The sequence below is a fragment of the Mastigoproctus giganteus genome, chromosome 7 (assembly GCF_048544385.1).
Source record: "Mastigoproctus giganteus isolate SK-2022 chromosome 7, ASM4854438v1, whole genome shotgun sequence".
Classification (NCBI taxonomy): Eukaryota; Metazoa; Arthropoda; class Arachnida; order Uropygi; family Thelyphonidae; genus Mastigoproctus; species Mastigoproctus giganteus.
This window is the reverse complement of record NC_143581.1, coordinates 36,592,747-36,618,454: the sequence shown is the minus strand read 5'-3', so window position 1 is coordinate 36,618,454 and position 25,708 is coordinate 36,592,747. Positions and strand designations below refer to the sequence as shown.

At 33.5% G+C, this 25,708-nt stretch overlaps 1 protein-coding gene across 1 annotated transcript in view; it reads left to right on the top strand.

Moving 5' to 3' along the window:
- Positions 1–22,384, top strand: part of LOC150082819 (adenylate cyclase type 2-like) — an 85,998-nt gene extending 63,614 nt beyond the window's left edge. The window contains exons 6-10 of the mRNA XM_090378291.1: positions 6,717–6,863; positions 11,637–11,738; positions 17,647–17,773; positions 21,186–21,310; positions 22,158–22,384. Of these exons, the coding sequence (XP_090234417.1) occupies positions 6,717–6,863; positions 11,637–11,738; positions 17,647–17,773; positions 21,186–21,310; positions 22,158–22,310 (654 nt within the window). The 3' untranslated portion in view covers positions 22,311–22,384. The remainder of the gene's footprint in view (positions 1–6,716; positions 6,864–11,636; positions 11,739–17,646; positions 17,774–21,185; positions 21,311–22,157) is intronic.
- The last annotated feature ends 3,324 nt before the right edge of the window (positions 22,385–25,708 follow it).

Here is a 25,708-nt window from a genome sequence, read left to right as displayed (position 1 = left end):
TTATTTCGTTTTTAGGAGCATTAGCAACTAAGGTCATGTTGCTCCGGGAATATGCGGTGGTCATTCCCTGACCTTTCTGCATCCTCCGTATTTGGTGGTGATGGGCTCGAACCCCGGTCTCATAGCACACGCTTCTTGATGAGACCGGGGTTCGAGCCCGTCACCACCAAATACGGAGGATGTGGAAAAGGTCAGGGAATGACCACTGCATATTCCCGGAGCAATATGGCCTTAGTTGCTAATGCTCCTAAAAAAAACTAAAACAAAACCAGCATTTCATTTTTTGTGTATAACCAGAATTTGTACTGCTCCTTTGAAGCATCTTGATTTTCTTGACTTTTCAATTATTAGTAACAGCAGTCAATGGGGGTCTAAAGAAATAGCATATCAAGATTATTATTCTTTCATTTCTTGTTTGTACCCAGGTACTCTTTCCCTGATGCAAAAATCTTTTGAAGCAAAAATTTAAAAGAAGCCTAGTTTCGTCAGTATTATGCACATTTTCTTTTCATAACCTTCAGTTGATACTAGAAATTTACATTGAAATTCCTCGGATGCTGGCTGATCAGCTGGCAGCTTTTCTCCCCGGATCTCTAACTGTCGTGATGTGATTTAAATTTGAATCCGGTGCTTGCCTTAAGTTCAGTACCATTTAATCTTTTGTTGAATCTAAAGTCTTTTCACACAATAGAGGATCTGAGATTCATTCAGCTAGACTTTATGTAGGAACTATACAGCATTATCAGGTTTCGTATCTTTGGCATTCTTAATTGTTTTAAAAGAGAAGAATTCTTCAAGTCATATATTGTAGACAAACCTACATTAATATAATAGAGAATGTGCAGCTTTATAAACTTTAAATTTGTCACGTAACAAAAATTAAATTAAAAACAGAGAGAGAGAGAGAGAGAGAGAGAGAGAGAGAGAAATCAAGCATGGACAATTTACAGTCAGATAAGCCTTCATGGTCAATTGGGAGCTTACTGTAGTTTTATAAGTTATAAAACACTGAAGAAGAACATGGAAACTGCAGTTAAAAGTTGCTAAAATATGAGCACATATTAAAAAAAAACCCACTAAATTTCTCTTCTGTTTAATTGATGCGCTGTATAATTAACATTTTACTGTAATTAATAGTATAAGGTCCATAAGGTATAATGAACACTTTATTATCATTATTTTCTTAAAGCAATAAAAAAATGTTGTCTTTTTTCCTTCTGTCCTTCCTATTTCCAGTTCACAAGTATATGTAAACAATCACAGAAATTATTTGATTATTTCCTTTCCTTTCTCTTTTTAATTGTAAGATGTCTTCTAATGTTTCTGTTATTAAATTTCTGTTTCTTCCCCTCCTCCCTCCCACCCACTTCAAAAGCTTTCACCTCCTCCAAAGTTATGTAAAACTTTCAAGGAAACAAAAATCTCTACTGCTTATTTGTAAGTTTCATACAATAAAAAAGATCTTCAGTTAATGGAGCATTTGTCAGAACTGTGCAAGAGGAACTTACAGTTTCCTCTTGCACTGCCCTGACCATGATTTAACAAGAAAATCTGTTGCATATCTGACTTAAACTGAGAGTAAGTCTACTTATTTAGAACTTATCTAAAAAAATACTTTATACATATAATCCTTGGTTTAGCCATATCCATATATTCTGTATTCACTATTCAGAAGTTAAGGCTTTTTCCTTTTACTTAAGAGAGTATTGAATTCTTACATGAATCTATGAAAGTAGGTTAAAGCTATTTTTCAGCTTTTCAACTTGGTTTATTGCTTTTATCCAATAAACCTTATTCTCTGATGTTAAAGTTATTATCTGATGTTAGAGTTCCATATTTGTGTTAATTATGCATTTAATTAGCACCCATGTTCACCTTTTATTGAAATGCAAACATAATTATAATATATATTATGATTCCTTAATCAGATAATGGCCATTAACTGTACATGGCATAGACTGGCAAAAAAAAAAAAAAAAAAAAAATCTGCAGTATGGTTCACCATTCTGCAAAATGTTCCATAACTTGAATGCTGTGTATGGTTGTAAATCTGTATCTTGATTTTATTGACTTTTGGCTTCATGACTTAACTGTTCAATTGAATTGATATTCAGAGACTATGTTTGCATATTTCTGACCCAGTAATACATCCTGCTAGAAAATGTCATTGCCACTGGGGAATAACAGGAGCATTACATGTTACAGGGATCCTATTGTTTCTCAATGGTTTTGATGATTCCCAACTCAAAACATTCACCTAACTTTCATCTTAACTATTTATACTAGGTTAAAAAGGGCCAGGGACTCTGGTTTCTGGTACAAGATTTAGCCTAAATACATCACAGGACATCGCTGTTTTTAGGCTAAACAAAGGAACAACTTTCCCATTAAAAAAAAAAAAGCAGTTGATTAGGCAAAATTTTAATTTAAATTTAAGAATTATAAAATCTAAATGGTAATACTTGGTCCAATTTTAACATCAGGCTTAAAAATTTCAGCCCAATACAACAACAAAGGTCCAGACAACAAATAGCCTTAACCTAAAACTAAGAGCAATATCCTAGTATTTTTTAATTGAGACACCCTAATGCAGGGCCATGCCATATATATTGGCCGCTCATGTTCAAAGGAAAAACATGCTGCCCCAGAACATCGTAATCCCCCCCCCCTCCCAAAAAAATAAATAAAATTTTTTGTAATAATATTTTATCGAGATTAGAATTTATAAATAATATTTAAATTTTTTATTTTATTTCATTAAGACAGCTTTGTGGAATGAATTTTATTAAAATTTGATATGTATGTTTTAAAAAATATCACTTAGTTTTGAAGAAAAAAAAATCGTAAACAGATATTAATAATAATTGTTATAAAAATACATAAATAAATATATATATATATATATATATATATATATATAAATAATAATAATCTTTATTTATAACTAAACATAATTACATGTATAAAGTTTAATTCATGTGTTATTACATATTTAACTTATAAAATAAATTGAAATAAAATGACTTGATATTAAATAAATTGAACTTTTCGAGCTTTCAGTTCTGAAAATTTTTTTTATCACATTGTGCATATCTAAACTTTCAGCTAAATCGTGTTCTATCAAGACTAGTGCTAAATTATCCAATCTGTCTTGGGACATTGTACTACAAAGATAATTTTTAATTTGGAAAAAGATCTTTCCCCGGTAGCTACACTCACTGGCAATGTAAGACTTATTCTTAAAGCTACCACTACATTTGGAAAAGTGGTGCATGAATTATTTTCAAAAATATGCTCTAATACTTCTGTTACTCTCAAATCTGATTTTAAAATACAGTATTTTTAAGTATTTTTAATTCGTCCATCAGTCAATGACATCGATCTCCTTTTCGTTCTTGATATCGTCTGTTAATTTATTTTGCAAATCTTTACATTTTAGAATTTCTTGATCGGTTACATGGTTTAAATTATGTATGTCATATAAAAAATTTAAATCATCACTATGTATTCTTAATAAATCAGACCTGTCTTTAAGAGAATTTATTGTTGTGTCTAGTATTGAAAAATAAAAAATAATTTTAAAATTTAACTGTGCATAGTTTGTCTTCATCTGGATTTTCATAATCAAATGATTCAAATTGAATTTTCTTTTTACGGCAACATATAAGAGAGACATCAGGAAATTTAGTTTCGGTTTCCAATATTTCGGTCAACTGTTTTGATTCATTTAAAAACTCTAAAAATCCACTATCAGATCGTTTACTTCGTAAATAATTAGATAAATTATTTAATTGATCAAACCAAGAATTTATATTCAATTTTGGATTTTCAATTGTTTTACTTACTGCATTCACATTATTTAATATTTCATACCAAATTACTATTGAACATATAAATTTAAATGATTTTAATTTCGAGGCTAAACATTTTGACTGGTGTCATGATTTAACATCTTTATTTTTACTTCTGTTATTTCTAAGAGGGCATCATAAATTTTGTCAATTTCTTGTCTTAATGGCCTTATTGCATCTATAAGACTTTACCATCTTGTATCGCTTACTGGTTTTAAAAGTAATTTTGAAATATGTTTTTTTCAAAACATCCCAATGTTGCGTGGACGAAGAAAAAAATATAAACAATTCTTGAACTGAGTTAAAAAAAATCTACTGTTTCAAAATTAATTTTGGCAGCATCATTAACCACTAAGTTGAGACTACGTGCAGCGCAGGGTACAAAAAAAAGCACAGGGGTTGATATTTAAAATTTTTCTTTGCAAACCATTGTTTGCCCCTCATGTCAGCTCCGTTGTCATAACCTTGCCCATGCATATCATTAATATCAAGGCCTAATTCATTAAACTTTTTTAAAATAAATGCACTTAACCCTTCTCCCGTCAAATTTGTTATAGGGGAAAAACCTAAAAAGTGTTCTCTTATATCTACTTTTTTGTTAACTTCATTTAAAATTTACAAATCTAATATTATATAAAATTATTTACATTATTTTGCCATAAACAATATGTTGTCTTTAATTTTGGTAGCAATTAATGAAATTATTCATTCTGAATTTTGCCACCCAGATATGTTGACATACATGTTTGAGTATTTTGAGAATTTTGTATTCTTCGAAGGTGTTATGAAATAGTTGGATCAAATTTTGAAATCATTTCCACAGCTTTTAAAAAATTGCCATTATTTGAGTCAAACAAAATATTTTTTCGTGTCAAAAACTGAATTATATATATTATCCGTTTTATTACTTCATACCAATGAATTATTTCATGATTAAAAATTTCTTGCTCATAGTAGTTTATCATGCTTTTGTTTTCTAACGCTTTTCTAAAATCCATCCATTTAGTATAATTTTTAATACGAGTTTCATTCTTTTTATGTCTCAATAAAAATTGGGACAAATGTTGCCAGTCTGGAAATCCATTTATAGCTAACAAATCCTTGGGAAAACCGAAAATTTTACAGGGAAAACAAAAAACATTATTCAAAGATATAGAGTAGAGCAACCAATTTCTTGAGGTTTTTTCCCCCATTAGGTAAAGTACGTTTGTAATATGAATCAGAAAATTTTTTCCCATTGTCATTAATAGGATAATTAATATTTTTTACTTGTACAGGTTCAGTTTGAATTAAAAGTTGCACTAACTTATTAGACAGCCTTAATGGCCACATATCGGGATCATCACTTATTTCATCTACTTCAATATCCTTTATTTGCATTCCGGCAGAGTCTTTTTCAGCACTACTTTTATCTTGACCTTCATTTTTATTCTCATCGTTGTCTTTATAATTTTATTCGTTGGAACCCGAGCCATTTTCACTCCTTTCTGCTACGGTTACTGGACACGTTGAAGATGTTGACAGTTCTTCAAGACTGAAAGTATTTTAAAATAGCACCTTCTGATTTTTTATTTTCTTTATCTTTTAATTTTATTTTTTTGCAATATTGCGCACCGGAAAATCTTTTTGTTTTTTGGTAAGTCTGACTGTCTTTAGGCATGGCTGAATATAAAAAAATATTTTCTATTACTATTATAAATAAATAATATACATGCATTTTTCAGTTACGAAAACTCACCTGCTGCAGGGTAATTTGACATCAATATTAAATTTAAGTAAATAGATAATTTTTAATAAACTTGACACTGATAATATTTATTAAATTTATTTTTTAATATTCTTATGTAACACACTGCACTTTAAAATAAAACTATTAAATGTTAAATTTCAGTTCATTACTTCTGTAAACGATATTTGCTAAAACATAACTGACAAAAAATTTTAGTTGGTGGCGACTAGGTACGAATGAATAATTCCCCAAAATTTGATTCAATTGTCTCAGCGAACACATTCCTATCGTTAAACGAGGTAATACTGTATAATGGGCTCTCAACAACTACTAATATATGAATGAAGAATCAAAAAGTTACAGGTTCACTATCTAATCATTTTTAAAAATTGTTTGTTTTGTTAAGTATTGAGCTATTTATTGGATGTCTAAATAAATGAAATTTAAGAAACACATAGTATGCATACATTGATATCCATAGTCGTTCGCTGAGCAGCTTGAGTTAAAAACCGACAAATACTGAGTCAACAAATAAAGACTACATTTACAGAACAACTATCAAGAACAATAGTGCTTTGATAAGTGTTTGGCTGCTTGTTATTTTTATGTTAGTTTATTATGATAAGAATTTATTTATTGAAATTATGCTTAGATTCTACATAATTTTGGCCGCCCTTGGATTTGACCACCTGTGTTCATTGCACACTGGAACACAGGGTTGGCACGGCCCTGCCCTTATTTATCTATATTACATAACTTTACTTGCAATAACATGAAGCAATTTTATATCCATACATATGTGCAAAATTTTTTTTATCCATTAGCAAGAGTAAAGTGGCATTGTAATGGATGACTAAATGGTTCAGAAAAGTAATGTGGTTCATTAACTAACAAACCTTTACCAATCATCATTAATGAACCAGTACAGTATTGTTTTTAAAAGTTATATCATTTTGTTTTTTTTATGCTATGTTATTAATTTGTTTTAATTTTGGAGGCAAGTTATAAATAAAGATATTTCACAAAACAACCTAATTATGGACATATAACTTGGGAAGAGTACAGGTAATTCTTTGCAGATATTTTTAATAACCTGCTGCAGTCTCTCACTAACCCAATTTATTCTTTTCTCTCAGGATCTCTACTATAAAAAATACTTATCAGTTGCTGTAATGTTTGCCTCCATTCCAAATTTTACAGACTTCTATACTGAAAATGTAATGAATGATGAAGGACGCAGATGCATCCAGGTGTTAAATGAAATCATCTGTGACTTTGATAAGGTAAGTTTAAATGAATATTAAAAAAGAGAATCATTTCATTTCAAAATAAATTTTGATAATTTTTCTGTGTAATTTAGATCTAGTATTATCATTAAAATGGCATAATGATGAATAGCAAGGAAACAAATTTATTCTGCAGTTGCCAAAAAATCTCTCATATTATTCCCATGTTCTGCATCTGCCAAAAAACCTCTCTCTCATGTTATTTCCATATTCTGCATCTGCTAAAAAACATCTCTCTCATATTATTCCAATATTCTGCATATGCTAAAAAACCTCTATCATTATTCCCATAAATTCTCAAAAAGTACCTATTCAACTCATCCTTCAGTTTTGCCAAACTCTCTGCTTTTATTCCTTCCCCCATCGCAGACAAGTTATACACTCCATTAAAATCTCCCCTAAGGTATCTAGTAGATTATATTTTATTACTCTGCAAATCCCATCTAAATTGCTCATAGGGATAATGCTTAGTGTCCTCCACCAATTGCTATTTTCAATCTAATTGCCCTCTGCGGCTTCTCCAGAAATTCTGTATTATTCTATATCTATTTATTGTAGACATAATGATAATGCTAACATAAGCACATGCAAATTGTTGAATTACATTTCATAATTTGTGTATAATCTTCCATTTTTGGGTTACAGGATAATTTAAAATGAAATTGCTATTTTCAAAAAAATTATTCCATGTCATCAGACTTCAATCAGCATGAACCAGATTATATTTTATTACTGATATATTTTGATGCATGATCACTATCCCATTTTTGTTAAAAATGGAGAACTTATTGAGCTTTTTTTTCATTTCTTATTAATGTTGGTTTTATGATGCATCAGCATATAAGGCTATATTGTGCCAGTACATTATGTCCATTCAAGTGTATTTTCACAGGCAGATTTGCGTGTTGCGTGGGCTGCAAAACCCAGAACTCAGAGGGTAATATTATGCTCTCTCTGTCTCAGATCTGCTAATTGCAACACTCTGATTGATGAGACCTTTAAGAATTCCTACAATTATAATAGTAGACAAATCAATGAATAGTTAACAAAAGTCACAAATATGTGCTATGGTTTTAGTTTGTTAATGAAAATGGTGACATCAGAGTTGGAGAAACAGATTTAGTTTAAATATGTTTCTCATATCAGTTTAAAAGGATAAAAACAATAGGCAACTCAGGGTCACTCACTAGGCCTTCTTTCCTTGCCCATTCTACAGTGTGCATATGGAGTGGATAGGCCTTGTGGATGATCTTGGGCCATGTGTTGCTTTTATTCCTACTGTAATTGCACAGACATACAATGGAACTGCTGCTGTTACTGGAGAACATATTGGGATGCTATGGGAAAGTTCAAGAAGTTTACAGTAGTGCTATTTTTATGCACCATCATTCAAAATTTGTTTCCCAGAAGTTGTTTGAATGAAATGGAACCATAACAGCAAAAGTTAAAATTTACAGTAGAGTATAAAAAAATTTTTTTTTTTTTTAATTTTTGCAAAGCTGTTTCTTCTTTGACATTCTGTTTGATATTTTACTAAAAAAAAAAAAAATTGCATTTTTTACTGCATGAAAAAAAAAGTTGATTTTGTTAACTTTTTACACAGTGAGAAAGAGTTGATTTTGTTTGTTCTGATTATTGTTCCCACCATTGAGTAATAACTTTATCAAATAAAAAATTATACTTATTGTCCAAAAAAAAATTGCAGATAAAAAGCACATTTTTAATTTAGACCTCCTTAAAATGTTTATAAAATTTTAACTATAAATAAATGAAAGAAAAAACCACTGGTAATTGTGTGAAATCATATACAAAACATGCCACTTTAAGATTCATTTTAACCTATTCAGTAAAGATTTCTCAAATTTTCAAATAGAGAAACTGGCAAAAATTACCCTTGGAAAGCATAATGAATTACTCCTCCTGCTAAGTGAACAAAAATGGTTCACTTATGAGTTTAGGTAGTTCAGTTGGGTCACTTAGGTTCAAATGCAAAAAAAAAAAAAAAAAAATGTTCCCCTGGAATACTTTATTTATTGTGCTTGAAACATTTCTTAGGGTGTCTTTACCAGTAAATCACACCTGACAGTTAGTTAACGTATGCAATGCATTTTAGGAAAATGGTGCATTAATCAGATGTATTAACCAAACATAAATATTCTTGTAGTTGCTGACCAAACAGGTGTGGAAACCAAAAAAATTTTAACATTTTTTTTTTAATTTATTTATTTTTGTTACACAGAGCATTAAAACTATGATAAATGAATTAGCTTTCGGCTGGGTGGCAGCCTTCATCAGATTAAAATACTTTGAATGGCAGTTAGAATAGAGATGCACTGCCAGGATGGTACGTGAGACACGTGGTTAATTGTTTGTTGATGTTTGTGGCTGTGACGTATGGTGGTGACGTGGCCAGCGTTTGTCTATGGACAGAATTACTGTTTCTGTGATGGGGTTAAGTTGACAACCACTGTTCCTGTTCAACGAGGTATCCGAGCATTTTATACTTAACGATTCCAACCAGGTGCGCCTTAGGTAATGGTGGGACTTGTCTACAACCACGACATCGCGGTGTGGGTCGATGTCGTGGTGGGTTGTCCAGACATGCTCAGCAATAGCTGAGTGTTCTACATCCACCAAACGGATCGCCCTTTTATGTTCTGAGAGGCGTTTCTCGAGACGACGACCAGTCTCTCCAAAGTAGCAGCTCGTGCAGTCATGGCAAGAGATGCGATAGACCACACCACTCTGTAGAAGGGTGGGGACAGGTGTTCTACAGAGTGGTGTGGTCTATCGCATCTCTTGCCGTGACTGCACGAGCTGCTACTTTGGAGAGACTGGTCGTCGTCTCGAGAAACGCCTCTCAGAACATAAAAGGGCGATCCGTTTGGTGGATGTAGAACACTCAGCTATTGCCGAGCATGTCTGGACAACCCACCACGACATCGACCCACACCGCGATGTCGTGGTTGTAGACAAGTCCCACCATTACCTAAGGCGCACCTGGTTGGAATCGTTAAGTATAAAATGCTCGGATACCTCGTTGAACAGGAACAGTGGTTGTCAACTTAACCCCATCACAGAAACAGTAATTCTGTCCATAGACAAACGCTGGCCACGTCACCACCATACGTCACAGCCACAAACATCAACAAACAATTAACCACGTGTCTCACGTACCATCCTGGCAGTACATCTCTATTCTAACTGCCATTCAAAGTATTTTAATCTGATGAAGGCTGCCACCCAGCCGAAAGCTAATTCATTTATCATAGTTTTAATGCTCTGTGTAACAAAAATAAATAAATTATGAATCCAGAGCACGCAGGCGTGTTTTATTATTTTTTTTTTAATGGAGATAAAGTCTGCCTTTATATAAAGGGAATGAAGTGATTGGGAAAAAAGAAAACTACAAAATGTCAATGAGACAGTAAGTCAAATTAATTCAGTACACAAATTTATTCTAAATAAATTATATAACAGATTGGAAGAGAATTTTCTGAAGTGAAAAACTGAGACATGTCTCCTTTACTGGACTAAATCTCTCTCAAACTGAAATGAATTTAATGAATTTAAGTGTTTGAAGTTCAGGCTCTTTGTAGGGATACTGACGATTTCATCATCACTATCATCTGTTTCTTCAATTTGCATTTGTGCCTGAAATTGAATGAAATTTTTGGTCATATGGTCTTCTCTACAAGACTCCAGCAACTCATTCCCATCTTCAGTATCCACTTCCAGTTTAAGGTGTTTCGTCATGTCTGAAATTTACTTTGTGACATTTTCTTGCATTTTTTTTGGAAATCTTCATAGTAATGTAGTAAACTGCAGGCAAAGTTTTCTCTAATAACCCTTCATAATGGATTGCTTAATATCTTTCCAACCCACAGCAATGGTTCTCATAATGAATGTTATATATCCCCTTCCAAAACTGCATGAGTTGTTGATTACTTCTTATCAGTAGCAAGAGTGAGTCATGGTTCTTCTCAAATAATACTGCTTAAAGGTGAAAATGAACCCTCGATCCATAGACTTTTCTTTTTCATCCCCACCAGTTCCACTCTTTTCACTTATCTGAACCACACAGTAAAAAGCACTTCTACAAGTTATTGTTCCACTAAAACTATGAAAACTGAGAACACATAACCAAGACAGCATTGTCCTTGAGACTGCCAATTGATATCAAAGGTGAAACCAAAACCCTTTAGTTTGCTTTCTTAATTTATAAGGCACAACTAGTTTCATCTCTTAAATAAATAAATAAATTAATTAATTTTTTGTTCATACTCTGAATGATCACAGAAATCAGGAATGCACAATTACTGTAGTCATTTAGGATAACATCATATTGTGCCAAAGATGTGAAACTGTACGTAACTATGGATATATATGTATGCATATCAGATAAATGGTATCAATATGGAATGTTCATATCATTGGATGTACAGTAGCCAAGCATCAGGTGTTACATCTTCTTCACATATGAACTTATTAAATTTAAAAAAAAAATACTTTAAACTAAAAGTTCTCCCTTCCAAATCCTTTCTTCTATGGTTAAAAATTGTATAATACCTTACATTTCATTAGTTCATCTGAAGTCAGTAAAATTACTTTCATATACAAACAGGCCACAACCTTATGCTTATTTTTCTTAAAAATATATTATTTGTTTCTGTTTTAAGACATTGCAAAATAAAACATGTACTATAAATATTAAAGCAGATTTATTTAAGATGAGTAATGCAATGTAATATTTGTAAACTTTTTTTTCAGCTTCTGTTTGAAAATGCTTTCCATAAAGTTGAAAAAATTAAAACAATAGGAAGTAGTTATATGGCAGCTACAGGCCTTCACATCATTAGGGATTCAGCAGAGGTAAGTACAGTCTGAATTTTTTTTTATTTATTTTTTTTATTTGGTAGTTGTTGGCGCATCAGCTTCTGTGGCCATAATGTACCCCCCAAGGTTTTTGCAGTACTTTGATCCAAGCCCGAGGCGGAATTCGAACCTGCGACCTTTGGGTTGCTAGGCAGGCACTTTACCCACCCGGCTAGCCGGGTGGGTAAAGTGCCTGCCTAGCAACCCAATTCAGACTCTGCCGACCGGCAGAGTCTGAATGGGGAAGGCTAATAAAACAAAATTTTGGGCTACCTTATACACTCTCCTACCAGAATATTAGAGAATGCAATTGTAATGATGAGCTGGTCGTATGTTAATGATGACTGCAGCAGTCCTCCTTAGTATTGATTCTAAAAGGACAAGGTGCACACAGGTATCCTTGACATTACTATCCTCATTCTTGTAAGAGTAAGTTCTGGTTTCCAGTATTTCTTGGTAGCTGTTGTTACTCTGTGATATATTTTTCTAAATTGTACTACAAGTTTTCAATTGGAGTCGAATCAGGGGACTGTAGTGCCAAGGAAGGTGGCACACATATGTAGTGCTCTTTGTACTTAGCCCTGCACAATCCTTACCGTGTATGTAGTGATATTAGTCACTACATGTGGTGTATTTCATTACCACACTTGGGCTTAAATGTCAATAAAACAAGAACATCCTGATCCACACAATAGCTGACAGAGGCTATAAGGATGATAAGAGGACCAGTATTATTGTGTCTTAAAAATACTGCCTACACCAGAACACTGTTACTATAGAAATGGGAGGATATAATGCTATCTGGATTGATTGCTTCATGTCATTTTATTCTCACATACATCAGTGGTAAAGAGCATGAAACGAAATATGCCCATCAGCATTAAAAAGTTTGAAACAAAGTGTGTCTACTAAGAGGGAAAATGTCAGATGTATTCAGATATAAGAGGCTTGTGAAGTCCAGTACAGTTGCATAAACTATTGTTTAGTTCCCATCATGCAGTACTAGAAACTACAGACAGTTGATACAAATATTTCCATCCGATATTTCTTTTAAACTGTGAACAGGTGTGGCTAGCCCAAATTCATAGTACACACACACACACACACACACACACACACACACACACACACACACACACACACACACACACACACACACACACACACACACACACACACACACAGCTTCAGTTGTCTATGCATAAGTGATTACAGAAGTACGTTGTTGTTGTTATTGTTATTTTGGTTTTTAGGAGCATTAGCAACTAAGACCATATTGCTCCGGGATATGCGGTGGTCATTCCCTGACCTTTCCGCATCCTCCATATTTGGTGGTGACGGGCTCGAACCCCGGTCTAATCAAGAAGCATGTGCTACGCACTGCTGCTCCTTCCCACCTGGCTATGGAGGCGCCAACAGAAGTATGTTATGTTATGATAAGAAGATACCTTTGCCAGTTAAATTATACTTTTTTTTTTTATGAAAACCCCAAACACGAGAAGTATTAGAACCTATAGTACTTAGTACCGAGCTTGGGTTGGAGGTTGAGAAGATGAGAGAAGATATTTGTTGACATTTCCAAACTCACAAAAAAGTTGATTTTGCCCCACTGGAAAATTACCTGGAGATCGGCATTTAAGGAATTGGTAGCAGATATTCGAGAAGTTGAAGCTGATTGAGCAGAGCAAGGTTTCTCAAAATGGAAAGTGGAATGCAATGTGCTATCATCGCCAAAACTATGGATAGGATTTCCAGTCAATGGAAGAAGGTCATAAATATACAAGAGGAAAAGAGTGGGGGAAAGGACTAAACCTTGGAAGACACCGGCATTAGTGGAAGAAGTTAGAAGACAGAGAGCTATCTACCATCACCCTCAGTGAACGATCAGAGAGAAAACTGGATAACCAATTAAAAAAAACAGTTGGCAAACCATAAGATGGAAGCTTGTTTAGAACACCTTTATGCCAAACACGATCGAAAGCCTTTGATGAGATGTCAAGAGCAACTGTTTGGGTTTCACCGAACTTTTCCATTGAATTGGTCCATAAATGGGTAACATAAGCCAGAATATCACCAGTGGATCGATACTGACGGAATCACTGACATTGATCAGACAGAAGGTTTCTAGGCATTTTAAAAGTTGGCGGTTAATTGATTTCTCCATTACTTTAGAAAGAGTAGAAGTAATTGCAATGGGACAATAAATGGATGGGAGGGATTTGTCACCCTTTTTAGGAACTAGCAGGAAATGAGCAAATTTCCAAGCAGAAGGAAAAACATCCTTGGAATAAGAAAGTGGAAAAAGGCGGCAAAGAACAGGAGTAAGTTCAGGAGCAGAGGTTTTGAGAACAAGTGGAGAAATACCATAAGGACCTGGAGCTCTCTTAGCATCACATTTCATCAAAATCTATCAAAATTACAACATCATTTTGATAGAAAACCACAGGAGGCATTGAATGGAGCATGGTTGGAGGTATTTTACCAAGATCATTAATACACAAGTTGGAAGGAAAATGGGATGCTAGCAGGTCAGCTTTATCCTTGGCCAAAGTGACAATGGAACCATCTGGTTTTGATAGAGGTGGGAGCAGAGATGGGCAAAAGTTGCGGCCAATAGCTTTGACAAGAGACCAGAATACTCGACTATCATTAGGGCAAGAACCAAGTTTTCTACTCTTAGCCTGTTCAAAATCTAGTTTGGACTGATTAATAACTGCTTTACAATTGTTGTGAGCTTTGGTGTAGGCATAAAATGAAACTGAAGAATTGGAAACAAGCCAATAACGATATACAACATTCTTCTCCTGAATGGCCCTAGCACATTTATTGGAAAACCAAGATTTAGATAAAGGAAGAGATTTTAAAATGGAGTGTGGGATAAAGGATTCCATTCCTGCAAGAATAATTTTGCTGACATGATCTGAGCAAATGTTGACATCAGAAGCTTTGAAACAGTAGTCCGACCAAGGGAAAGAAGAAAAGTAATCTCGCAGGTCATCCTATTTTGCATTCTTGTAATGCCAAACAACACGAGGTTGGGAATAGTCATGAGATAAAGGCTCCATTGGAAAAGAGACAATCACCAAGTTGTGATCTGAGGTGCCTAAAGGACCACTCACTTTGACCGTGTACTTAGAAGGGTTGTTTGTGAGAAAAAGATCAAGTGTGTTGGCTGTATGGTTAGGATTGTCAGGTATTCTGGTAGGTAAATGAACAATCTGTGCAAGGTCATTAGTAATTGCAAAAGCCTCACCATCTCGACCAGCTGGGTTGGTGTGACAAAAAAATGGAAGCCAGCTGGAGTTGTGAACATTAAAATCACCAAGGAAAATTACCTCACTGTTAGGAAAGTTGGACTGGAGAAAGTCAAGTTGCAAAGAGAGGAAGTCGAAAGACTTCCAAGTGAGTTATGAGAATGGTAGAGACAAGAGATGAATTTGACACAATAAGGTATTAAGATTTTAAGCCACAGAAGATCGAAAAGAGGAGATTCCAAATTACCAAGTTTCTGACACAGAATATCAGAACGGACATATGCACATGTACCAGCTTTGAGACAAAAGGAATCATACAGCGAATAATTTGGGCAACTGAGATGAGCAGTAGTTGAATCAATCAATAACTGAGACTCTGTCAGAAAAGTAAATGGGATTTGGCAGACTGCAAGTAGAAATGGACATCATTGAGATTAGAATTAAGACCACATATATTTGTGCAATGAACCAGGATGTGCTTGGGAGGTTAGATCGTTTTGCAGATAAGCTTACTCTATTAGTTTGACAATTCATGGTGTATTCAATAGTAAGAAAAAGTGGGGGATATGCTGTATGAAGTAATGAAATTTTTGGATACAACATGCACATGTTAAGAATATATCCAGATCCTTGACATAATGTGAGCTCAACAGTGCCCCCCCACATACACACTACTTAGACTCCCTCCAGTCTGGCAGAGTAAAGGTAGCAAGATTATACACTAGCTGATCCGGAAGCCTCCTAAAGAGTTACCAATAGGTTCGGTCTGGTGTACTAACTAGCAGCCGGCCTGCGAACACTGCTTTAGCACTGTACCCTCGAAATGTAAGGATGATTGGACCTCACCATGATGTCCATCATAACCTCAAAAGTCATTAGTCATACTGCATGGAAGAGATGGGGAAGGGTTGACTGGAACATAGCTCTGGAAATAAAAATGGGTTCCACCACTTCAAGACTCCAATAAGCAAAGTGGTGGTATCGCACCGGTTGATGATAGTCATCTACCACCTAGTATTGCCTGGTAATACAGAGGGGCGGCATTCCTCCATGTGGCGTGGGTGCCACACCTCGACCCCTGCTTACGTTGGTTCACACCTGGGTGGTCACCCACAGTGTGCTTGTGCATGGGGGTTATACCCAGGATTACTAACAGCCCCACCATCGTGAGGGTGCAAGCAGAGGATTTCACTGTTATAAACTGTCCACACTTTGCCGAAATTGGGTCCACTTGACTTGAGTGTCACCTTAATGTCAGTTCCATCAGCGTTTTAGACTCCCAGGTAGCAAGTACAGCTTGTCTGGCATATCTGAGAGAATCCCACAAGGACTAAGTTTTATTGGTCTTCATGGTCATCTCATCACAAACAAGTGGACACAGTGCACACACCCATAATTTTATGAACTTTTAATTTTCAGTTTTGTGTAAGTCATGGAAAAGAAGCTAGTCATGATGAAAACATACATTGTTCTGCTCTCTCTTGAACTTGTCACTGTGGCATTTCCACTTTAATAATTATGGATTATAGATGAGTGGCTAGCCATTTAAATTCTATAGGAGATGCTGGCATATTAGGATGTTTAAATATTTTGGTAGGATAGTGTATAGGTTCATTTTGATTAATATTATTTTATCTAATTATCCAATAAAGGCTGCCGTAGCCAATTGGGCAAATGTGAGGGTACAAAAGTATATACTTTGACTGACCATGGGTCAAGCCCCATAACTACTAAACACAAGCTGTTTCTTATATTTTCTCTCTTCCTATCTTGTGAAATCCTCTGACCTTATGTGGTCATTCTGGAGTATAAACAGAAAATTTTTTTATATTTGACATCAAAGCATATAAATTACTGACAGCAGAAAGGATTCTTATGTAATGAGATCAATTTCCAGTGCCAGTTCCTGTGATATGGGTTGATTTGTCAAACATAAGCACAAGAAACGTCTTACTGAAGAGAGAGAGATATTTAAAAAAATAAAAAATTTTCTTGTTCTTTGTTGTTGTAGTATCCTTAATACAACAACCTTATCCTTGAGCTTACCAGTATAATGCATCTTGACCTAATATTAGTCTAATCAGTATTACATTTGTTACTTGCGGCATACATACAAATTTAATGCTTAGCTTAAAGGTTCAGCTTTTACCAACTGTACAGGAATGCACATTTCTTGAACATGTTTTAATATGTTTACACAAGCACCATTATTTAGTGAATTCTTTTCTAAATGCTTAAATTGTGTTATTCCTTTGAATTTAGACAAAAACAAACTGTCGCTGTGCGTTCTTCAAGTGAATTCGTTGCTATGTATTTTCTATATGTGATAATTCAGCTCTTCATTATTAAATTCGCTAACCATCATGCTAAATTTATTGACAATTATTTAAGAACTTTTTTCCCCTTGATTTTATTTCCTCACCATAAAACACAATATACAGAGTGTCCACAAAGTCCCTGTATACCTGTATGTATCATGTCTGAAATGCATTTTGCTAAGTCATGTGCATGTGGGAGGAAAAACTTAAATATAAATGCACATTGAGGGTTTACTTTATTCATTTAGAATACTGTAATATTTATTTCTAGAATGCCTCACATTAATGCATAGAACTTTATGTAATTTCATTTAATTATACAATTTATTAAAGGAGCACTGTGCTTTAAAGGAAGATCCAGTTGATAATGTAGCTACATTAGTAAAATTTGCTGCCCATATGATGGAAACACTGCATCAGATTAATTTGGATGCCTTGCAAGATTTCCGCTTACGAGTAGGTAAGTAAATTTCACACTAATTTTCTGTCCTTTAGAAACAATTTGAGTGTCAGGAAAAGAGTAAAGTATTATTAAGCAATACAGCAATTGCAAGTTGTTCTTTGGGGGATGATGTGCAGGTAATTCAAAATGGAGGATAGTGAAAATCCAAGCACTTAAACCTGTATAGAATGTAATCTGTCTTTAATTTCTTAAAGGAATACAGATTATTTTCAGATGTTTCGTGGTACTTCCTGTACCACTTCTTTAGTGACTGAATTGCTGTCCTTGATACACCTTCATCTTCACACAATATATCCCTAAATGTAGTTTCATAGTGTGAAGCTGACAGTATAATAAGGACAGCATTTCAGTACAGAAGAAGTGGTACAAGAAATATCACGAAACATATGATAACAATCTGTATTCCTTTAAGAAATTAAAGATAGATTCACAGGTTGAAGTTTTTAAATTTTTGCTATTCTCCACAGCAACTGATTTCCTACAACTGAAAATTAAGCCACAAAGGGCATTATCCTTTAACTGCAATGTTTTTGTTCTAAATAACTTAGTTTTTATTAATTAACTTAAACTTTCTAATGTGATATTTATGAATTCATCATTTATATTTAGTTTTTAATAACAGATACTATGTTTATAAAAATCCATTGTGATGGAGTGGATGTTACACCTTCACAATAGGTGGACTATTAGTAATCCTGTGTATACGCCACATACAAAGTCCAAAATACTACAACTAGTATAATAGAGACTACTTGTGGTATTTTGTCTCCAGAAAAAAAGCGCTAGCAAGCTTAATAGGGGTAGCTTTGTAGTTTCGTGTTAACTGTTTTTCAACTGCCACTGATCTCTGATGTACATCCTACATGAAAAATGTTACGGCAATCTTAGCCTTTTACTAATCATATCTGATATGAATAATAATATTACTGCTTATATCAGGCAAACAGTAATACACTTTATTTTATTCCCATACAATGTTTTCAACAGTTCATTTGAAGCAATCCACTCTGTTAAAATAACTGTTCTCCATGTACAGTAAACCCCCGCTATTCGCGGTATCTGTATTCGCGGTTTCGCGTATTCGCGATCGCCGATTTAATATAAAATGAAACCTAAAAAATGTGAATTTTAAAGCGCCGTGAATATTTTCCGCCATAAAAAAACATGGGCGTGGCTAAAATTATCTTTCCCGGTCAAAACAGCGCTCAGTGGGTGGGGGGAGAGGGGTGACAAAATCGCGAGCGTGGATGTTTCTCGCTAATCCTTGTTCAGTATGTGTTATGCACTTGTCATGGAAGGTTTCGTCGTTTGCTTTTAATTTATATGCTTATAAATTGAATAAATTTATCAATTTATAAATTGATTTGCTTACAAAAATGATAAATCTACTGTTTTGCAGTGTAAAACGGACTTTTTCGAGTGTGTTAACGGAAGAAAGTGACTTTATTGTGGACAAGTTCTTTCTAACTCCTACAAAAATATGGCTAAAAATAACAAGAGAAATGTGAAAATATTAAAGAAGGTGATGACATTAGCGAATAAAATTGAGTTATTAGATAAAATTTCTAATGGTAAAAGTGTCTCCTCAGTGGCAAAACATTGTAAAATCAATGAGTCAACGGTACGATCAATCAAGAAATCGGAAGGAAAAATCCACCGTAGTGTCCGTGAAAATGCGCTAATTGCTTCAAAAATTTGCTCTGTAACTCGTGATGTTAAATTAGAAAAAATAGAAAAAGCTTTAAACATGTGGATAGAAGACCGAACTCAAAATAAAATTCCGTTAAGTTCACTCATCATTCGTGAAAAGGCAAAACTCCTTTATCAACACTTGAGCGAAACTGGTGATAGCACTGGCGGGATAAGTTTTTTTGCTAGCAAAGGCATATTACATTTAATATTAAATTGTTTCTTATTTTCATTTCGATGCCATATGCTTGCATTTCACTATGTACTGTCTATGTACATAGTCATATTATGAAGGTACATATAATACATACATAGAAAAAATTTTAGACTAGTTTTTCTTATATATTTCATACTTTGGAACGGAACCCCTTTATTACTATGGGAGCCATAACTCAGTATTCGCGTTTTCGGTATTCGCGACATTTCTCAGGAACGTAACCCCCGCGAATAGCGGGGGTTTGCTGTACTGTGACATCTTACCTCTCTTAGGATGCCCTATTCTGCTTCTGCACACTCCTTGGTCTGCTGCCCACGTATACCTCTCAAAACAGATGCTAATTTATAAGTGAGACAACTGCACATTTCAAAACAAACCCAACATTGGGATTACCAAACCTCTTGAATAAATATACTGCTATAGTAAATCCTGTTTCATATACACTTTAAATGAAATGACAAAAAACATTTAAAAAGAGCCATATATCTCTTTTCCTGAAACATACAACTTCTAAGTTAAAACACTTGTAACAGCTCTATCTCAGTGTAAGCACACAAACACAAGAATTGTTGATAAATATTTATTTTGTTTGCAGCTCATAAAACAACTTGAAGGTATTCCATCTTAAACTCAACAGGAATACATTGGGACAAATCCAATGAATTATTCACATATAATAAACAAGAAAAGTAATTAAAAACATCTTTTTTTCTTACCATGAATGTATTGACCATTATAAATGAACTTAGTCTTACACAATAATGTGTAGTTTTGTTAATTTAATAACAATTTGTATATCTTAAATGCAAATTTAAATTTTCATTTAACATACAAATTGATAAATGCAAATTTAAGCAGTTATCTTCCTTTTATCAACTTAGACAACATTACAATTAAAAGCATAAAACCATGTGACACACAAACTTTTAAAACACTATTCAACAGTAAGCATACACCTTACAGTTAGCTGGCCTATACTTTTTTATAGTATGTTTTTCTCTAAATATAAAACATGAGTTACTACACTTCTGTATACATCATGTGACTAACCATTCTAACTGTAGTGAGTGAAACAAACTTTGCACGTACATTGCCAGCTTACAACTTTATTATATTTAGCATACAGAAATATCCTATTATTTGAGGTTAGTTTCTTTTTTTGTTTATTGTTTTATCTATTAACCATTATTTAAATATGACCTCTAGAATGAGCTATTATCCAACTTTGAGTCTTTATGTGTACTGAAGAATACTTCTCGGCAAAATAATATGAATCTTAAAATTTGAAATGACTCTCCCCTCCACTTTAGTCAGGTACACACACTTACCATTACTTATCAAAACATATAAATGAATGAATGCAAAGTTTCCCCTCTCCTGGCATTCATTCATTTATATGATTACTGTTTATTGACTTGATATAGACAAAAATATTGTGCCATAGAAAAAAGTTTGGAAAATTATGTTTTAGTCCACTAATTAAACTTCTGCTTTCATGTCTAGGAATAGCAATTGGGCCAGTTATAGCAGGTGTAGTGGGATCAGTCAAACCTCAGTATGACATCTGGGGAGACACTGTAAATGTTGCTAGCCGCATGGATAGCACAGGAGTAACAGGATCGATACATGTAAGTGCAAAGCACAACATGGCTTTTCATATTATAATTTTATACAATAACCTATTCCTGTGCCTCACAGGGATGTTTAAATGTTGTATCAGTCATATTTATAATCATTAAATCTTAAAAAAGTTACATGCTACAGAGTGTACCAAATGCAAAATGACTGAGAGATTGTTTGAAAACTATGACAAGGTACTTTTTTAAAGTATAATAATAAAATATTAAGCAAATCAAGTTAAAAAAAAAAAGTCCCAAACTTTTCAAGGACCACAGCCTCCATCCTCCTCAATAACCTACAAATGGAATGTGGTTGAAGTTAAGTTCACTCTAATTGGTTTCCCCACAAACCTATCCTAGGAACTGTGAGGATCACTTCTTGGGTAGATAGCAACAGTCCCTTCAGTAACTAATTTGTAATTACACTTACTAATGCTGCTGTTTCTGCAGTATTGCAAAACAATCAAGACTATTTGCATTTGTGAAGACACATTTTACATATGCAAACATCAACAACTGTATCATTTGGGGGGGGGGGGGGGTATTAGTTTCAGCAGCCAAATTGATGCACAGGGATGAACTGTACATCAACTTGGCACTTGAGCATAACTAATATCTCCCTCCCCCCCACTTCTCCTTCCATTATTTTTTATGGGAAATTAGCAATTAATCTATGTAGTACTTTCCATGAATAAATCTACTACGTAAATCAAGAAATTTTATATACATATCAGAAAAATACAAATGATCATTGATTATATTCTACTCTATTTAGTCCTTTTTTCATTTAACTCATAAGCTTATTTAAACTAATATGAATTATTATATTTAAATATGACAATTTTTTTTTTTTTAGGTGACAGAAGAAGTTGCCAATATACTAACTGAAAATGAAATCTATCCCTGTGAATGTAGAGGTGAAATACCAATTAAAGGAAAGGGAGTTCTCACCACATATTTAGTACATACAAATCTCCGTGAGCCACAGTTTGAGGATATACATTTATAGTTGCATATACGTTCGTGATATTATTTTATAGAAACATGCATTTGGTATGGAAAAGACTTTCAGCTAAATTTAAATACCACATATTTTTAAGATACTTCCTATTCTGTATTGACATTTCATATTTGGTGATGACAGCTTACTATTGCTTATACTGTACATTGAAAATGTATATAGAAAATTTTATTTTGAGAAAGCAGTAATAGAGTTCAGGAATGAAGGTGTGCTCCTCTCATCCAGCATATAGGAAGTCTGAAGTAATAACTATATATTTGTAATATGGTATTTTTTAGTGTACTAGATGGTGGAGACCCACCTCCCCAATGATAAGTGGGGAAGTGGAATGGTAACTGAGTTATGAAGTCTAAAGATTTTTAAATAATGACTGGAGCTAAGTGGTCAATTAAATGATTTTTAAATTGTGTTGATAATGTGTCCTTAATGAGGATGGGCATATGGCCCAAGTATTAATCACCAGTTTTAAATTAGTGGCTCTTTCTCTGTTTAGCTTCCTAAATGTACACAGTTTTACTTGAACAGCTTTAAGAGTGATATACGTTGCTTAGAGGAAATCAACAAAACAGTTGTGTGCATGCATTCATTTGGATTTTCATACTGTTAATGGTTTTATGAACTTGAAATGAGAGTGACTAACAGTTATTTTTTTTAATTCAACAGAATTAATAAAAATTTTGATTTTTGAAGATGTGTAAAAAAAACATTTTTATTTTTCATTAAAAATAAATAATTACATTTAATAAGTATTTCAATTCATTAGGAAGAAGTCACGCATTGGTATACTGTAAGCTGAATTTTAAAAAACCAAAACTATTTTCAGAAATAAAATAAAAAATTGGAGCCTCTCTCTGTCACTAAATCCAACATCAGTAAATGTGATGGAATTTTGGGTAGACAAAGCCATTTGACTTAGATAGCACTGGAATGGTGTGGTTCTTAAGTGATCCTCTCCAGCTATTACACACAAGGATCCCGTCGACATCAACATTGGGAAATGCAGTGTGTATCTTTAGCAGTTGGTTTCTTTGTGTTGTTTTCAAAACATAGCACACAGAACAGAAATCATTTTTCATAAATATACTTTCAAACTCTTGATAATGCATTCTTATGTAAATAGTAGTCAGCGTAAAGAAAAGGAGCTTGATCATTTAAACTCAGCTGCTCTGCAATTGGAGAAATGTTCCATTGTACATAAATAATACTCACTTTAGGTACATTATCGTTAGATGGAGCAGCATTGCTGATTGAAGGCACTGCTAAATCCAAAGCTTGATTTTTCTGTTTGTCTTTTACACAATCTCAATAGACTTTTTCAGTCTCGCACACTCATTGCTATCTCAGTCTTTATTTTCTTAAGTTGGCTTGCTCGATACTCTTGACAATGCTCTGCATTTGATTTTGGCATTGTTGAACACTCAGCTATAGCAGTGTGGCATTCGGTCCCTTTCACTAATCAGAAAATTATTAATGCGAAAACATCTATTGTGGCACCTAACAATGGAATGTAATGAAAATGTGGATTGCAACAATACAAATACTTGTATTGTTGAAATCATACTATTCAACAAATAGCTATAATCAAATGGGTAATTAGACTATTGGCTTGGATTTCACTAACCTCTTCCAAGCCAAGGATGTTTTCACATAAAATAAAACATCTTTCATGCATACAAGATACACACACACATGATTTAATAGGTAAGACAAAATAATTATATTTAATGTCTTTTGGGGGGAAAAAAAGAGGGCAAGTTGTGGCATATAGTACATTCTATCCCAGATGACTTAATCATTAAATATAAGATATTCAAAATTGCTTAAAGGTAATTTGGAATGAAGAATTATTTTGATTAGCTGAATTGGGATTGCATTATTTATTAGATTAGATGTGACTGGGATCCACTTTTTTTTTTTTTTTTAATGTGTACAGCACAGCAAAGAAAAAGGGAAAGTTGATAAAAACATATGCTAAGATTTAGAAATAAATATACATACAGAACAATTTATATAGTAATAATATATACTTTTGCTACAAAATTGATCACTGACCAGTATGAAGTCCCATGATTAATTAGTCACGACTTGATTGTAGTTAATATACAAATCTCTTGCAGAACTCAGTCATTGGTTTTTAATAAATACAGATATTCTGAATTTGTTCTCTTATATCTACCAAAATTTGTTTTGATAAAACAAATATATGGTGTATATTGTTGGTGGAGGGGGGGTTGAAAATATCATCTTCAAATGCTTGTAGTAGTGCAGGCAGTTTTAAGTATTTCTCAGCTTTTGTTCCCAGTGACTATAACTTTTCTATATAGCATTAAAATATTAACAATCAGTAACGGCGGTAGTGTTTTTTTTTTCATAGTGTAAAGGCATCAATTTAATTGTATCTCATATTGTGACTACCTTCAAGGTAGTGCAATACATGGTGACTCATTGAGAAGGTAGTCACAATATGAGATACATCAAATTGATGCCTTTACACTATGAATGAAGTTCATTTTTATGAGCAAACTATGGTGTATTTACACTGATATTTTAAAGTTAATTCATTCTCATTCTATTATGCCTTGTGCATTTATATTTTTATTACAGTATTATTCTGTACACCTTTTGGCATCTCTCATATTGAAGAATCACTTCACAGCTGGGTTAGCATGGTTGCAATACCAGGGTATCTGCTCACCCACCGACGATAGGCCAACAAGACTTGAAACGGTGCTGTCTGGATGTTGGTGCCCACTGAGAATAAGTAACAATGGTCTTCTCTATTAGTGAAATGTTACTTATTCGAGAAGCGCAATACATGGTAACTCATCTTGAAGGTAATCACAATATGAGATACAATTAAATCTATGCCTTTACACTATGAATGTAATTCATTTTTATAAGAAAACTATGGTGTATTTACACTGATATTTTATAGATGCTTATTATGCACAAATATTTCTGAATTAAATTTTTTTTTCAATAATTATACGGTTTTAGAGTGCAAAAGTTTTATAGTTACATTTTTTTTATAAATATTGGTTTATTGTAGATTTCAAAACAGGAACTTTAAAATAAGATAAGGAGTGCAACTGTTTCTAACAAAAGCCAGAGGTAAAATTAAACATTAAATTGAAGCTTTAATGTTTCACTTCTACAAGAAATTTTAAACCTCCATAGTTTCTGTGAGTATTACTGCTGAAAATGATCCACTATTTTCATATGCTTCCCACATAGCTAAGCTTGTTTACCAAATATTACACGAGTTTAGAGATAAGGTGGAAATCTACTGGAGGGAATTTTGACTATGATTCTTCTACAGTCACTGACTTTAATGGAGTTTAATTCTATTGACATATCATTTGAAATTTTCTTAAAAGATACTGAAG